Source organism: Ipomoea nil, unplaced genomic scaffold, assembly GCF_001879475.1.
Source record: "Ipomoea nil cultivar Tokyo-kokei standard unplaced genomic scaffold, Asagao_1.1 scaffold2280, whole genome shotgun sequence".
Classification (NCBI taxonomy): domain Eukaryota; kingdom Viridiplantae; phylum Streptophyta; class Magnoliopsida; order Solanales; family Convolvulaceae; genus Ipomoea; species Ipomoea nil.
This window is the reverse complement of record NW_017618708.1, coordinates 4,604,258-4,619,583: the sequence shown is the minus strand read 5'-3', so window position 1 is coordinate 4,619,583 and position 15,326 is coordinate 4,604,258. Positions and strand designations below refer to the sequence as shown.

At 37.8% G+C, this 15,326-nt stretch overlaps 1 protein-coding gene across 1 annotated transcript; it reads right to left on the bottom strand.

Annotated features, from left to right (window-relative positions):
* Nucleotides 1-7,974: 7,974 nt before the first annotated feature.
* On the bottom strand, nucleotides 7,975-14,664 carry LOC109150690 (signal recognition particle subunit SRP68-like). The gene is made up of 14 exons (XM_019298663.1): nucleotides 14,485-14,664; nucleotides 11,789-12,023; nucleotides 11,531-11,597; nucleotides 11,337-11,447; nucleotides 10,721-10,916; nucleotides 10,420-10,505; nucleotides 10,044-10,239; nucleotides 9,772-9,883; nucleotides 9,524-9,651; nucleotides 9,200-9,406; nucleotides 8,990-9,099; nucleotides 8,724-8,853; nucleotides 8,435-8,584; nucleotides 7,975-8,335 (listed from the first exon to the last, which is right to left on the bottom strand). Exons 2-14 carry the CDS (start codon nucleotides 11,880-11,882, stop codon nucleotides 8,111-8,113), a joined length of 1,812 nt encoding a protein of 603 aa, XP_019154208.1. The 5' UTR covers nucleotides 11,883-12,023; nucleotides 14,485-14,664; the 3' UTR covers nucleotides 7,975-8,110.
* Between the last annotated feature and the right edge of the window lie 662 nt (nucleotides 14,665-15,326).

Sequence of the window (15,326 nt, the reverse complement as noted above, 5' to 3'; positions counted from 1 at the left end):
TGACTGGACTTAGACAATAAAATTTCAAAGCTGCCTACGTACTCCTGAAAAGGAGATCAAGTCAAACGTAGTTCAATTTTTTTTAAAAAAAGTAAAGTCGTTCACAGTTTAAGCTCATGTGGGCCAGGAGAGTCTATGACTTGGGCCCACCCATAGACAAGCGAGATGCATTAGCAGTTTAACCACGTGCTGCATTTTTGGTGGATCATCAAGTAGTCTCGTTTACTTAATAGGGCCAACTTGCGCATCATTTTCATCAACCAAGTTGTACATGCCCCTCGCAACCGGGATCTCATCATGTCAATTAATGTGGAATGAAGACGCCACCTCATCTTGGGTTGGTGTCGCTCCATAACTTGAATCAAGGTCTTCTTCTTTTCCTTCTTGCACACGGGTGTATATAATGGTCTTTGGCTGGACCTTCAAGACTTCGCTGCATGAAACATGGACATCAACTTCTCGTCTCATACGAGAGGGAACTATACTTCTAAGCCTTTTTGAAGACTCTATTTCAATAGAAGTGTTGGTGTGTTCTTTTAAAACTCGAGAAGCTCCAAGTCTGTCATGTATTGACTTCCTCTTAGCAGGTTTGGGATTTGACCCAAGCCTATGAAAGGCTGACCGTCGTTGTTCTACCTCGCCTATCCTATCAAAGACCGATTGCCTCTTGTGTTGTTCCTCCTCATCGGTAGACGTGATGCAATTACTTGCGGCTCTGTTTATGAAGATCCGCACTGGTTTGGGGAGTTCATAGCCTAATCCTTTACGTTCATGCGGTCCCTGCTGATTTGACTTGCCTTTACCGCCGGCTTCTGGGATAAGCTTCCCCAACTTTTGCGGCTCCTTGGGATTGTAGCCAGCTTTAGCTAGAAGTTTATAAGCATTGGGGTCGAAGCCATTAGTGCGCTTAACAGGAAACATTTCATCTATTCCATCCCGAGCATTGTTATCTTTGGTTTCTTCTCCAAGCGGTTTGGCTGGGGGAGCTTTCAATGGTTCAATTCTTGTAAGCGGGAAAACAAGTTCCTTATTGCAATGAACTTGGTCTACGACTTGTTTGCCTTTCCACTTTGGATCAGGAGGTGTGTCAACATTGATTTTGTCAATCTCTTCAACAATAACTTGTTTCTTCAAGTAAAATTTTGCGTCTGCAAAGTACGACTCTGCTTCGGTGAATGGACTTTCATCAGCGACCACCTTTTCTATCACACCGCCTTTTTCAAACATGAGACACTGGTGCCATGATGAGGGGACTACTCCGTTCTCATGTATCCAAGGTCGGCCTAGCAACAAATTGTAAGACGTCCTTGCATCTATCACATAACATAGTGTATTTGAGTGCAACGTTTCGACCCTGAGATCGAGTCTGATGGTACCTAGTGCCATTTGCCCACCTTGATTAAAACCTTGAATCATCAGGCGGCTTTGAGAGAGCTTGTCGGTAGAGATGCCAAGTTCTTTCATAGCTCGGAGTGACAGAATGTTCACAGCCGATCCTTGATCAATCAAAATCCTTTTGATTCCTTGCTCGCGTGCATAACCGTCTACAAACAGCGGGCGATTGTGTGGTGCACCACCAAGCAATAGATCTTCATCTTTGAAAATTATCTCCGTAGTGTAAGATGCGGCTTTGCGAGTTTGGACCCCGTTGCTTCCTTTAATCAAGGGGAATGAAGATTCTCCCACTTCAACATGTTCTTCATTGGTATTCAAGCAAGTTCCAAGAATGTCTGTTCTACTCAGGCGAAACCCCTTTGGCATGTATTGAGTTAGGGTAACTGGTGCCCGTGGCTTGTTGGGAAGTCCTTTCTTCTTCGAGTCATGGACGGGGTCCATTGCCACTTCTTCTCAACCCATTGCTTTGTCATTTTCTTTAATGGTCTAATATGACTAGCAGGATCATGTTGTGATGGTTTTAAATACTGGACGTTAGCATGCTTTACTCTAAATGGAAGTGTGCATTCATGTTGCTTGCCCCCATTATTCCCATCGTCCTCATCTTCTATAAGTAATGGAGAAAACCTTCCACATGAAACTTGGTTTGTGCTTGCGCTAGCATCCGCAAGCTCTATCTTCCCATTTCGAGCAAGCGCCATGACTCTATCTTTAAAAACGAAGCACTTTTCAATCGGGTGGCCGAGGAGACGGTGATATTTGCAATAGTTGAGGTCATCCACCCTAGAAGCTTCTTCGGGGCGCTTCATCTCAGGCAATTCAATTAATTTGAGTTTCAGCAACTCGTCAAACATCGGAGAAACGTCAGAATCCAAGAATGGATATTGTTTCTCCTGCCACTCTTCAACAATTGTTTTTCTAACTCCCCTTGATGGGCCAGGGAATGATCTCGGCTTGGGCTTCTCAGCCATTTTGGTGAAAACCCGCATTGGTCCTGTCATCACATTCATCGTCTCTTTTTTCTCTTGCTTTGGAAAGAACTTACTCCCTTTGTTGGCATCTTGGTTTGCAGGTGCCTTTGATGAGCTGGGCATACTTGACATGCTTAGTCCCCCATTGGCTTCAATACTCAATTCCATGTCATGAGCACGACTGGATAATTCTTCAAATGTTCTAGGCTTGATTCCCTGCAAGATATAAGAGAGCTCGAAGTGCAACCCTTGGATGCACATTTCAATTGCGGAGCTTTGTGATATCCTCTCTTTACAGTTAAGGCACAACTCCCTCCATCTCTCGATGTAAGCGCCCGCATGCTCACCCTTCCATTGTTGGGTAGTGGTGAGCTCCAAGAAGCTGACAGTCCTTCTTGTGCTTTAGAAGCGGGTCAAGAACTCGCGCTCCATATCACCAGCAATCAATGCAACCATGCTCCAGGTCGGTGTACCAATCAAAGACAGTGCCCTTCAGAGAGCGGATAAACTGCTTGACGAGGAGATCTCCGTATGTTCCTGCATCATTGCAGGTTTCAACAAAGTGGGCGATGTGTTGCCTTGGGTTGCCTTTTCCATCAAACTGCTGGAACTTGGGAGGTTGATAGCCCCGCGGCATCTTCATTTCTTCAATCCTCTGAGTATAGGGCTTAGTGTAAGTGTATGAAGATTGTCTTCCCTCGAGCTTCCCTTTAATTGCTCCCATGATATAGTCGTTCAACTGCTCGACGGGTATCATGCCCTCAGAAATTGGAATACTCTTCCCGACGGGTGGTGGACGAGAGATTGTCTCTTCCATTCCTGGCCTACTCTGATGGCGCGGGGACTCGACATCAATCTCATCTCCTTGGGTTTGAGGCTGCTTCCCGGAAGCCCGACTTGTTTCGCCGTTTCTTCCGCTTTCAACCTTTTCGCTGAGCTCATTGATCCGCCTTTCTTGGTTATGCATGAGTGCAGCTATCCCCTCGAGAGATTTAGTGATGTTTGCGAGTTGTTCCTCCACCGAAGTCGCGTTCGTTGTCATAGCGGGCATGATTGTGTATATGTGATTCCATTTCGGTGAGGTTCTCCGCAGAAGTGACAACTGTGATGAACTTCCACTGCTTGGAGTTTTATTTGAGGGAATAAGGCTCGCAGGACTCTTGTTGCTTGGAGCTCCCTCACTTGTAGGATTCTGGTCAACAACAGTTTCCTTTGTAAAGGATGATCCTTTGTCATGTGCAGCTCTCCGTGACATAGTGGAGTTTCTGTCGATCCTTCGGACGATGTGGCGGGCAATGTCCTGGGCCTCGTGCAGCTGCACCCCTAGGTTCCTCACTCGGCTTCGAGTCATTGCTCCTCCCACGCCTTGGCTATCACCGGAACCGGCCGCAGATGATGCCCTGAAGCGGGTAGCCTGAGCATATGTCATCTTGGAGGAGGAATTTCTTGATGCCATTTAGATTCCTTCCTTATAGCGCTCGCGAATCAACAGTGAAGAGATGAGAGGCAGAGTTGTCCCACTGGGCGTGCCAAAATCTGTAAACACAAAAAAAGCAAACTTTGTATATATTCACAAAATTTTGTGTACAGCGTGTGTATAATTCAATGCATGTACAAAATCTCTGTCTAGTCCTCTGATTCTTCACTGACGTAATCTATGGAAGTGCCTCCGGGATTCAAATAGCGTAGCCTCCGGGATTTAAGTGGCGCGTGCCTCCGGGATTTAAGTGGCGTAGCTTCCGGGATCTAAGTGGCGTGAACAACGAGCGTCAAGAATTTAGAAGTAATCAACCCTGCAAAGTTTCAAAACACATGCAATGGATTCAAGCTGCTTTAAGATCCTCAAATGCCTTCAAAAGACTTCAAGATCTTCGAGACAATCAATTCTGCAAAGCTCCAAAGTACCTGCAATGAATTCAAATTGCCTGCAAAATCAACAAAAATGCCTTCAAATCTTCAAGCGTTCTTCAATGCCTTCAAGCTCTAAGCCTTCAGGTTCTTCAAGCTTTCAAGTGTGTTTTGGAATGAAATGAAGGCTCTATTTATACTAGAAACCTAACCAACATTCCTCAACAAACTCCTCTTTTTAGTTAACTAATTAATTAATTAATTAATTAGGAAAATGAACCTTGTCCAAGATCAAGTCCAGGTTCATTATTGTATAATCTAATTCAAATTCAAATTAAATTATAATTATCTAATTCAAATATAATAAAATTAATATTATATTTAAATTATAATTATAATTTAAATTCAAATATAAAATCGACTTGTCAATTAATTAATTAATTCAATAGCCCAAATCAAATTCTAATTGGGCTAATTAAATTAAATTAATTTATATAATCTAATTAATTAAATTGGTCCAACATTTAACCTCAACATCGGTCCACCGACCATTTATCAGTCCGTTTGTTGAATTTAAATTTTCTGTGTCTACAAAGCGACAAGCTGATGGGTAGGCTCCTTACTCAATGAGCCTTTTAGGCTCCGGATTACGGAGCCTTTTATGCTCTTTCAAGTTTTTTTTTTTTTCATCAAACATGCATTTGTTCCTAAAAGCAATAATTAGCAACTCAAATACTAGGGAACTTGAACTGGACCTATTACGCTCTCCGTAGCACCTAAGCAATGAGCTCAAAATATCCGAAACAGGAAATGGGCATTCAATCATCTTCTCCAATAAACTATAGGCAGGCAGATTTAAGTTGGAATCACAGAATATGGATCGCAAAAAAATTGTCATTTTGCGGGCGGGCCAACCAATCAAAGCGATGAATCTAAGAGTAACTCCCAGCTGTTAAGCCCCAAAATCATGGAGATATCTTCAGCTGCGGATTCGTTTTCGTTTTCGTTTTCTCTCGCAGTGCAGAGAAAACGCCGCCTTGAATTGAGAGAGAGTAACAATCAATCGCCCGCTCTTCGATTTACGCACTCCACCAAAGAACATTTTTGTTTCTTATAAATTTCCTTCTTAAATGTGAAATTTTCCTATATGAATATGATCCTAAGATCATCTACATCAGAGGAGAAATGGGACTACTTTTAAGGTCAAAATACTATGGTGTCAGAGAGGTGAAATTTTCCTATATGAATATGATCCTAAGAGCATCTACATCAGAGGAGAAATGGGGGAGAATTCACTACTTTTAAGGTCAAAATATCATAGTGTCAGAGAGAGAATCAAGAGAGAGAAAGAGTGGGGAGCATCTACAAAGGTTGGGATATTACTCTGCCTAAGAAAAAAATTAATGATGGAGGAGGGAGAACCAATAGAGAAATGACATGCTTATTTTTTATGTATATTTTTGGGAAAATGACACTTTTTGCCCTTGAGTTATATACTTATAGCACTTTTTCTCCTTCAATTATTTAGGTAAGCACATTAGCCTCCTCAATTATTTTAAAAGTGGTGTTTTTTTCCCATGATATATTAAATTGACATTTATACCCTTAAAGTAAACATTTTATTTATTTTACTACTCCAGCAAATTATTGCGTATACGTAGGGATGACCACGGATCGGTTTGAATTGAACCGGATACTAAAGCAATCGAATTAATAGTTTTCGGTTATAATTCAAATCTAGAACCCAATATTTAAATGTCAATTTATTAAAATTATGTATCAAAAAATTTGAATCTTGAACCGTGAACCGGCGGTTCCGGATTCAATTCGCGATTTTGAACCGTCTTTATTTTAAAATTATTTTTTTATTTTAAAATAGTATAAATTCAACAATAAATGTATTTTATTTTTTCAGTTCGGAACATGAACCGTCCGTTCCGGTTCACGATTTTAATAAACTCTAAATATCGAATTTCGATTCTAAATTGTAATTGGAATATTTCGGTTTGGTTGCTATAGTGTTTGTTTGGTTTGAACCAAATTATGGTCATAATTTGTTGGAGAAAAAAAAAATTAAATATTTAGTTTAAGGGTAAATATGTCTATTTAACATTTCAGGGGAAAAAACAGCCACTTCAATAATTTAAGGAGAAAAAATGCTATAGATATATAACACAGGGGGAAAAAGTGCCATTTTCCCTATATTTTTTTTTATAAAATCAGTTTTGATTTTCTTTTTCTTCCCCTCCCACATTATTCTCTTTCCTACTCACTCTTACATTCTCCCCCTAATATTCCCAATTGATAAAGATGCTCTAAGGTTTCACCATCCTGATCCCCCCTCCCCTCTCTTATTCTCTCTGGTCCACACCCACTGGCCACTGGCGACGGAAACATGAGATTTGAAACTCTAATGGAGGAGAATAGAGCAAATACAAAATTTAGCCCTCAGAGTATTAGTAAAATGACAATTATGGTCCATATATTTAATTTCTATTAATTTTCATCAAAATATTATTTTGGTACTAATTTTTATTTACAACTATTATTTTAATGTCAAAATTTATCACGTTGGTATTGAAATCTAAAATTTTTAAAGATACTTTCATCATTTTCAACTTAAAATCACAATTTGAGGTCATCTCAATTTGCAATTTTTATTCTCATCCTACCTTAATTTGAAGACAAAAATTGAATGTTCAAATTGGGATCTTAATTTCAAAAGTGGTGAAGTTAATTTCTAATAAAATTCTTAATAACAAATACTTCGAATTTAATTGATTTGTCGAGAAATTTATGTATTTATTTAAAACATTAATTTTAATAAATTAATATTTTTCATAACCTCCATTTAAACTTAAATTTGTTTTTTTTTTTTTTTTTTTTTTTTTTTTTTTTTTTTTTTTTGTATAAAAAATATAAACGTATCTACACTAAATGAGATATTTTAAATGATATCAATATTAATATTTAAAAAAAAATTAATTAACTTGCAATTACATAAGCTCTAGTAGGTTTAAAAATATTATTACTAGAGCTTATGTAATTGCAACAATTAAATATTACGGAGTCGTTAATTGTGATGTTTTGAGCCAACTACAGATCCAAGATTCAAACATTAAAGATGTGATATAGCCTTTAAAAAGTTCTCCCTTTTGTCATGAGTTAAGAAAAATCAAATTTTCTGATCCTAAAAAAAAAACAACAAATGTCAAATAGGCTCATCTACTACTGCGAAGCGCTCAATTCCCACCACGAACTAAATTAAGTGTCAAATAGACCCATCTACCATCTAAATTTGTTCAATTGACATTTTTTACAGATTGCCTATTTAATTATTAAAAATAAACAAATAAAAAATAATAATAATAAAAATATCAACCACCGGCTGTCTGCCGGTGGCTGCCCTTTCGCAGACAATCGTGGCTGTCCGCCACCGCCCTCGTTCTAGGCCGTTTTAAGTCCAGATCTGGACCTCATTGTTGACAGCCATGGCTTTCCGACTGTCCTCACCGAACAGCCACGGCTGTCTGCAAAAGGGCAGCCACCGGCTGTCCTCGCCGGACAGCTAGTGGCTGATATTCTTTTTTTATTTTTATTTTATTTATTTATTTATTTTTAATAATTAGATAAGCAACCTGTAAAAAATGTCAATCGAACAAATTTAACTAGTATATGTGCCTATTTGACACTTAATTTAGTTGATGGTGGGAATTGAGCACTTGGCAGTAGTAGATGGGTCTATTTGACACTTGTGCCAAAAAAAAAAAAAGTATCACAAGCGATCAATCCAAAATTCAGCCGCTTGGAATATGATATGGCAAACTGCAGTTCTAAAAAAAATAAGGGAGGAAATCTGGATATCATTCCAAATTAGTGACAGTATAAATGGAAACTCAACCCCAAAATCTGCTAATGAAGCCTCCCTTCTTATCTTTTCGCATCCTACTGTCAAGCAATGGAAAGTCGATGAGATTATACGCCAGATCCAACACAATCGGGTTGCGCGGTATTGCTTGGAAGGGAGGTGGAAACACTTGAATGCGAGGTGCCACTTTTGTGTTGGAATCACCAACACCAGATTCGTATGAATCCAATTTCTCCATGAGAAATTTCTCTAGCTGAAACGCCCATAAAATCAGTGTAAGATCAATACTAAAATACATCAGTTAATCATCACACATTCATAATAATTACTATACCACAAACTGCAAAAATACCTTTTTATGACTTCCACTTAATGAAATATCTGATATCTTTTTTGAGAGATTTTCGGGAACCTTCTCCTCCTCCATAATTCCTCTTGCATGCTCTATACAACTGTTGGATCTACTCTCATTGGATAACACTTTCAGTTCATTCACTATGACCTGGTAGTATAAGGGAGGAAATATACAATAAATCATAAGTGAATTTCAAACAAGAACACCACTAATTAATACAGAATCCTTCACTCTAAAGACAGACGCCATTTTCAGAAATCAGTTTAACTGTATACAATGCACATACCTGATCAGAAATATCCACACTGTGAAGTTTCTTCAGTGAGGCATCAGCTAAAGAACGAGCTAGAGAGAACAAGGCATAAGCTTCAGTCCGCTTTCCAGCAGAACTGTATGATTTGGCTAAGTAGAAGCACCTGTCATGATAGTCCTGAATCAATTTAAGCCTCCAAAATTAAATTACCATACTTTTTTTTTTTGGTAAATTTCACACAAAGAAAAGAGATTGGCAAACATAAGATGATCAAGAAAGACATGACTAGAGCGCCATACCTTTGGGCTCGGAAAACCATACTCTTTAATTCACATTCTTCAGCAAATGCCACTTCTTCAGGTTTTCTATCTCTTCCAGAGCTAACTAAATCAGAAAGGTCAGAAGTGTTCTGCCAAAAGAAACACACATTATATCACTCACTACTATGGCCTAAATCATCTCTCAAATTTCATATTGACATAAAAATTGCAATTAAATTCCATCCTTACCTGTAATAAGAGATCATACAGCCGCACAAGCTCTTCAGGCTTCGTAACTTTTTCATTTTTATCATCGCGGACCTTATTCAACTTACTCTTCGCTATGCTAACCAATAACTGGTTCCGTTCAATAGTCCGTTGCCCTAAAATGGCACCAATAGCTTTATCAAGCCCACTTAACTCATCTTTCACATTTTCAGAATTAGCTGCAGTAACCTAAAGGAATCACAAAATCGGTATCATCTAAAGGTTATCAAGTATCAATTATTTGAGACTTAGGAGGGCATTTGATGAGGAGCAGTATATGTATAATACAACTTGTATCTTTCTTACCAAATCACTGCGGATACTGCTTCTGGCTTCATGATATGCCGCAAAAATCTTGTCAAAGACGACAAGTCTCTTCTCTGCTGGAAGAGAATCTCCTGCTGGACCATGAATATCTCTCTCTAATTCCTGAGCTGATCGATCAAAGTTTCACATACAAGAAATGTTTTATGTCAAACATAATAAAGAGAAACTCAACAACTCAAGGTGCTAAGGAGCCAGATGGTATCTCCTTAGAGAAATTGCTCGCTAACCTTTTAATATAGAAACTCGAGTTTTTGCATTTGAAATTGGAAACCTATGACCAAGCCAAGTGAATTCTGTCATGGATGCAGCCTGCTGAGTCCTAGCCTCAGCCATAGCAGCCTGCCAGCAAAGAAAATGCAAGTCATATTATCGAAAATGAAAATTACACGGGATACGATTCTTGCACAAGAACCACCACATAGTATGATGGAGATCACAGTGGAGCAATAACTAAATCAAGCGAGCACAGGGTAGCTAATACTTTAAATAAATGACTAACCTCTAACTTTGCTTTGAAAAGGTCGAGGGCAGGCCCTTCCATTTCTCCTATGTGTACAAGTTCAGAAGTCTGCAGATTTGACTCGCCAATCTTGTGTAAACAATAGCGTATACTTGGTTCTAGTTGCTCCACATATTCACAGCATAAAACTTGATTCTCTAAATCTCCATATTTCCCAAGTTGCTCATAAACAGCCCTAATAAACTCTAAGGTCAGCTAGGAGACAAAGCATAAGGGAAAAAATAAAGAGAATTATTTTTGGTCTGAGCTATGTGCAAGTAGTTCAGGTTGTTGTTGATTTTACTTAATGACATAACGCCATCTCATTTAGCGCACACACAAACACACACACACACAAGTTAAAGTTAGATTCTACCTGGCACTTCGAAAGCATTTAAGTGCAACGTCCCAGTTTTTATCTTGTTCAAACAAGAGATTCCCTTTCATATATGCTGCATATGCCTGCAGTTAGAAAATAATAGTTCTTGATAAGAAAATCTTTTTGTAAAATTGAAGCATTTAATCAATGAGGAGTATGAAATCAGATCCAGACCTAATGATAGCATACAAAAGTGAATGTGAGTGAAACCCACCAACAGGAAACAGTTATCATTACACAAATTTCACAGAAAAAATAGCGTGTTTATAAGAATGCATATTGAAGGAAGGGGGCTCACTTCTGCTTCCAAAGATGTCTTCGAGTCTCCCTTGATGGCACACAATTCCTGGAAGAGGGTAGCCCATCTAACTGCTTTTCTCAACCTGCCAATGAGGTAGCTCCGTTGGCGTGCATTTGGCCCATCAGGCAAAGTTTTCTTTTCCATTGCATGACTCCAGGCTCTCTCAGCAGTATAAACAACCAAGTGAAGAAACCTACATTTGATCCAAAGAACTTACTTTAAGCTTCATAAAAAAAAAAAAAAAGAGTTAGGAATTCTGCTGGTTAAAAACAATTGAAGCATGTGCTCCATCTCAACTAAAAGCCTAAGCTGGTAGTTAGATTGCACATTAATGGTTGTATGCTCAACAAAAACATCCAGCAATAACACTCAGCAACTTCAGTACCACCGACAACCCCTATTTCTACAATTCTACCTTTCATATCAATTCAAACAAAACCTTATTAGTGTTACATGTAGCCTTGCCACACAACTTCAAAGGACAAAATAGCAACTGGGAAAGTCGAATTGCAAATGGAGCTTAAAACAGCCAGGGCATCACCTTAAAACTTGAACAGAATCCCACCGTATACCCAAGAGCAACTGCAAAAATGAATCAAGTGCATATACACACCTCACTTCGGTGACTACAGCTGCTGTAATTGCACGTTTGGTATATTTCCCACGTCCATGGGTGAACTTCAATGATTTGTACAATCGCCGCAATCGAGCAGAGCAATACCTCCTGCATACTCAATCAATCAGTGACCATACCCATTTTATAAACAGATTATTGCATATGACACATAAATTATTAATCGATCTTACCGGTATCTAGTGTAGTCACCAAAACGCAATCCGTGCTGCATTTGAGCGGATTTCAACAGCTGCAACACTATACAGCACCAAATCGATGCCCCAAATTAGCATTTCAAAAGGAGATGAGAATTAAACAGTGAGCTTCCCTCATGCAATATAGTAAAATGTGCATCTTATGCAAACAGGTACGGTCTTATACAATAGCTATCCGGTGCAAGCACGCAAACATATATTACATACAACGAGGAAAAGAAGAAGAGAGAGAACCATTGATGGAGAACTTGGGTTTGTTTATCTGATCAGCGTGATTTGGATTCTGCTCTTCAATTTCCATTGCAGAAACACCGTTTTCATTCGCCATTGAAACAGGAATTGAACACAGATCTACGAAGTTGCTTGAATCTCAGGCGGTGACTTCAATTTCCGGCGGTTCCCCGCTGCTATCTGCACTTTGCAGCACCTATAGGACCCTGCGGCTCTACTTTCTTCCTCTTCGTTATATCTGTAATCGATTTTGATTTAGCAACGCCTGGTGACGGGTCAGGCTAAACATCTAATCTAATGTAAACTAACTTCTATAATAAAACAACAACTTGCCAAAAATTATTCCCGCCCAAACGAAACACTGCCGTTTTGAGATAGAGAAGTAGTTGTCACGGCTTTTGGTATCTGATGCTTGGGAATTATTATTTTGCATTCATTGCATATAAGCATTGCAAATGTTCAGTGCATTAATTAATACAACTGTAATTAATGGTCAGTGGAGAATGCTCAGCGCCGCTAATTTAATGAGACTGCTCATTCCCAAATAAACATTAATAACATACATTTATTACACCATTTTTTAAATATAACAGAAATCAAACGCCTCTAAATAATGGACGGAAAAAAATTATAAGATAAAAGAACCAAATAGGCACAGCCGCAGCATTAACTTAAAGCACTGGACAGTTCACTCTCCAATAACAATTATTAATATCTAACTAATTTCTATAAATAATTCAAATATCTAAGACTGAAATCCTCAAACAAAAGCTATTGTTGTAATCCTTCAAATCCTTCCTATAAATACATCCTTACAAGTTGCAAGTCAGATTAGCCCTCTCCATAGTAGGAGAGCCATACGAGTGAGGCTGGTCAGAACCTATGAAGTTCCTCAGTTGCATGGAGACACAACAAGCAAAAGCAAGGAATGTGATACATGCTTTGAGGAAGTCTTATTTGAGATATTAATAAATTACTAAATAGTTATTTAGAAACTAATAAATAGTTATATAGAAATTACTAAATAGTTATTTACCTTATTACTCTTAGTCTTCGAATTAATTTAGGTAGTTTAATTATTTAGAAGATTTCAACAGATTACTTAGCTTATTTAGTCATTCTATGAGTTGTATTTTACCCTATAAAAAGGGAGTATTGTTCAGAATAATAACAAGCAGAAATTTAATCCCAAAAAGAGTCTAAGGTAGTTTTGGGTCTCAAGCAAACCCAGTGTCTTCTTCTCTTCTTTTCCTTTTCCAACTATTATTCTTATTTCCTCTTTCCCTATGTTTTCATGCCCATGACGGGAGCACATAACATTGGTTCCGTTGCTGGCGTCATGGGCGATCGTTCTTCCAGCTACACAATCTCCAGGTTGGAATTAATTGACCTCTCTAACTCTCTAAGTCGATTCAAGAGTTGAAACAATTATTGGCAGACTATATTTGAGCCCATCAACCAGCAACTCATAGAATGCTAAATAAGCTAAGTAATCTGCTGAAATCTTCTAAATCTTCTAAATAATTAAACTACTTAAATTAATTCAAAGACTAAGAATAATAAGGTAAATAATCTTCTAAATAATTAAACTACCTAAATTAATTCAAAGACTAAGAATAATAAGGTAAATAACTATTTAATAATTTCTAAATAACTATTTATGAGTTTCTAAATAACTATTTAGTAATTTATTAATATCTCAAATAAGACTTCCTCAAAGCATGTATCAGAATGCCTCTTCCATGAGGCAGAGGTAATGTTAATATAAGATTTTCTGTAATATTTTTCTTAATCCTTATTAAGAGTAACATTGTTTTCAACATATATTTTAAACAAATCAAGCTGTTTTGCTATTGTATAGGGTACATACATACAGCAAAAAGGAATGCATCTACAATATCATTTGGTTATTTTTTTTTTTTATATGTATTCCTGATTTCTATTTTGCTACACAAAGTTGTAGGTAATAATAGCAAGATATTGCAATCTGGATATTCACAAGTGGCAAGAAATGCAGAGCAGGAAATCAAGTAAACAGATGCAGCATGGGTAGTTTATTTAGCTGTACTTACAACAAAATAATGAATACATGTACATTTTTATCAGGTATTTCTAATGAATTTGTAATGCTATATAAAGTAAGATAATATAACTTAGCTATGTTATCAAAATAGTACAGTTTGACTGCATCAATTGTAGTAATAGGTATTTATTTACACTACTAAGTACTGTAATTGAAGTAAAAAAATGTATTCATAAGATAGTAATATGGAGTAGTTGTGTAAAGAAATAAACTTTCCTTTGTTTTCTACTATGTTGTTACAAGTTGGAAAAACCAGTCTATTGTCCTGAGCAAAAAAAAACTACTAATTTTTCGGCAGCAAATTTTTTTCAAATTAAACATTTTACAGGCTGAAACAGATACAAGCAAATTGTCAACCCATCAAAATCTGTTGTTCATCATCTGTAATCATTTTTTTTTTTTAAAAAGAAATTTTGAAACGTGATTTATAGTTAAGTATAAATGCACATAGATCAATCAAATATAAGATATTGCATAATTCTACCTATTAATTTCTGATATTGGAAAGTAATTTGCTAAACAGGAATAAGAATGGATAGGGAGAAAAGAGAAATTAAAAGATGAAACTCTAACCCTAATTCTAAGTCTACAAGCATTTTGGAGTAAAAATACGTACTTTACAGTAAAGCTGTTCAAACACACCACCCGTTCGATGGTTTGCCTGCAGGTATGCTGAGAGAGGGGCTTTGAACCCAAAAGCACTGAGGGCAGACTGCGGAGTGCCGAAGACGTAGGGCGGAGAGACGATGAGAGCGCTGAGGAAGGAGTAGCGGAAACGCCGAGGCTGCGATTTGCGCTAGGGTAGTTTAGTTCTAAATATTACAGTAATTTTCTTGGAGTTAATACACAATTTTTTTTTTTTTTTTTTGGAATGGAGTTAATACACAATTTAATCCTCCACTATAATAATTTTTTGAGTAAATATCCAAAATGGTCCCTCGATTATAGCTAAATTCACAAATTGGTCCTCGACTTTCAATTTTAACCAATAAAGTCCTTAACTTTGCAGTTTTAACACAATTTAGTCCTCCGTCTATTTGACCGTCTGTTGACTGTGATTTTTGAGGATATATATGTAATTTCATGGTCCATCGTTGGGTTTTTAAGGTTCCGGTTGCATTTCCAGTGGATCTTCCTGCTCGTAAACGCAGCGGTAGGCTTTATCGTCGACGCCCTTGTGCGTGCGGACCACTTGCATGAGGGCGGCTGGGTAGTGGAGTGTGTCATGGCAGTAGATGAGGGCGGCTGGGCAGTGGCTTGTAGCTGGGCGATAGACTGTGTCACGGCAGCGGATGAGGACGGGCGGCGATAAAATTACATATATATCCTCAGAGATCACGGTAAACAAATGGTCAAATAGACGGATGATCAAATCGTGTTAAAATTGTAAAGTTAAGGACTTAATTGGTTAAAATTGAAAGTTGAGGACCAATTTGTGAATTTAGCTATAGTTAAGGG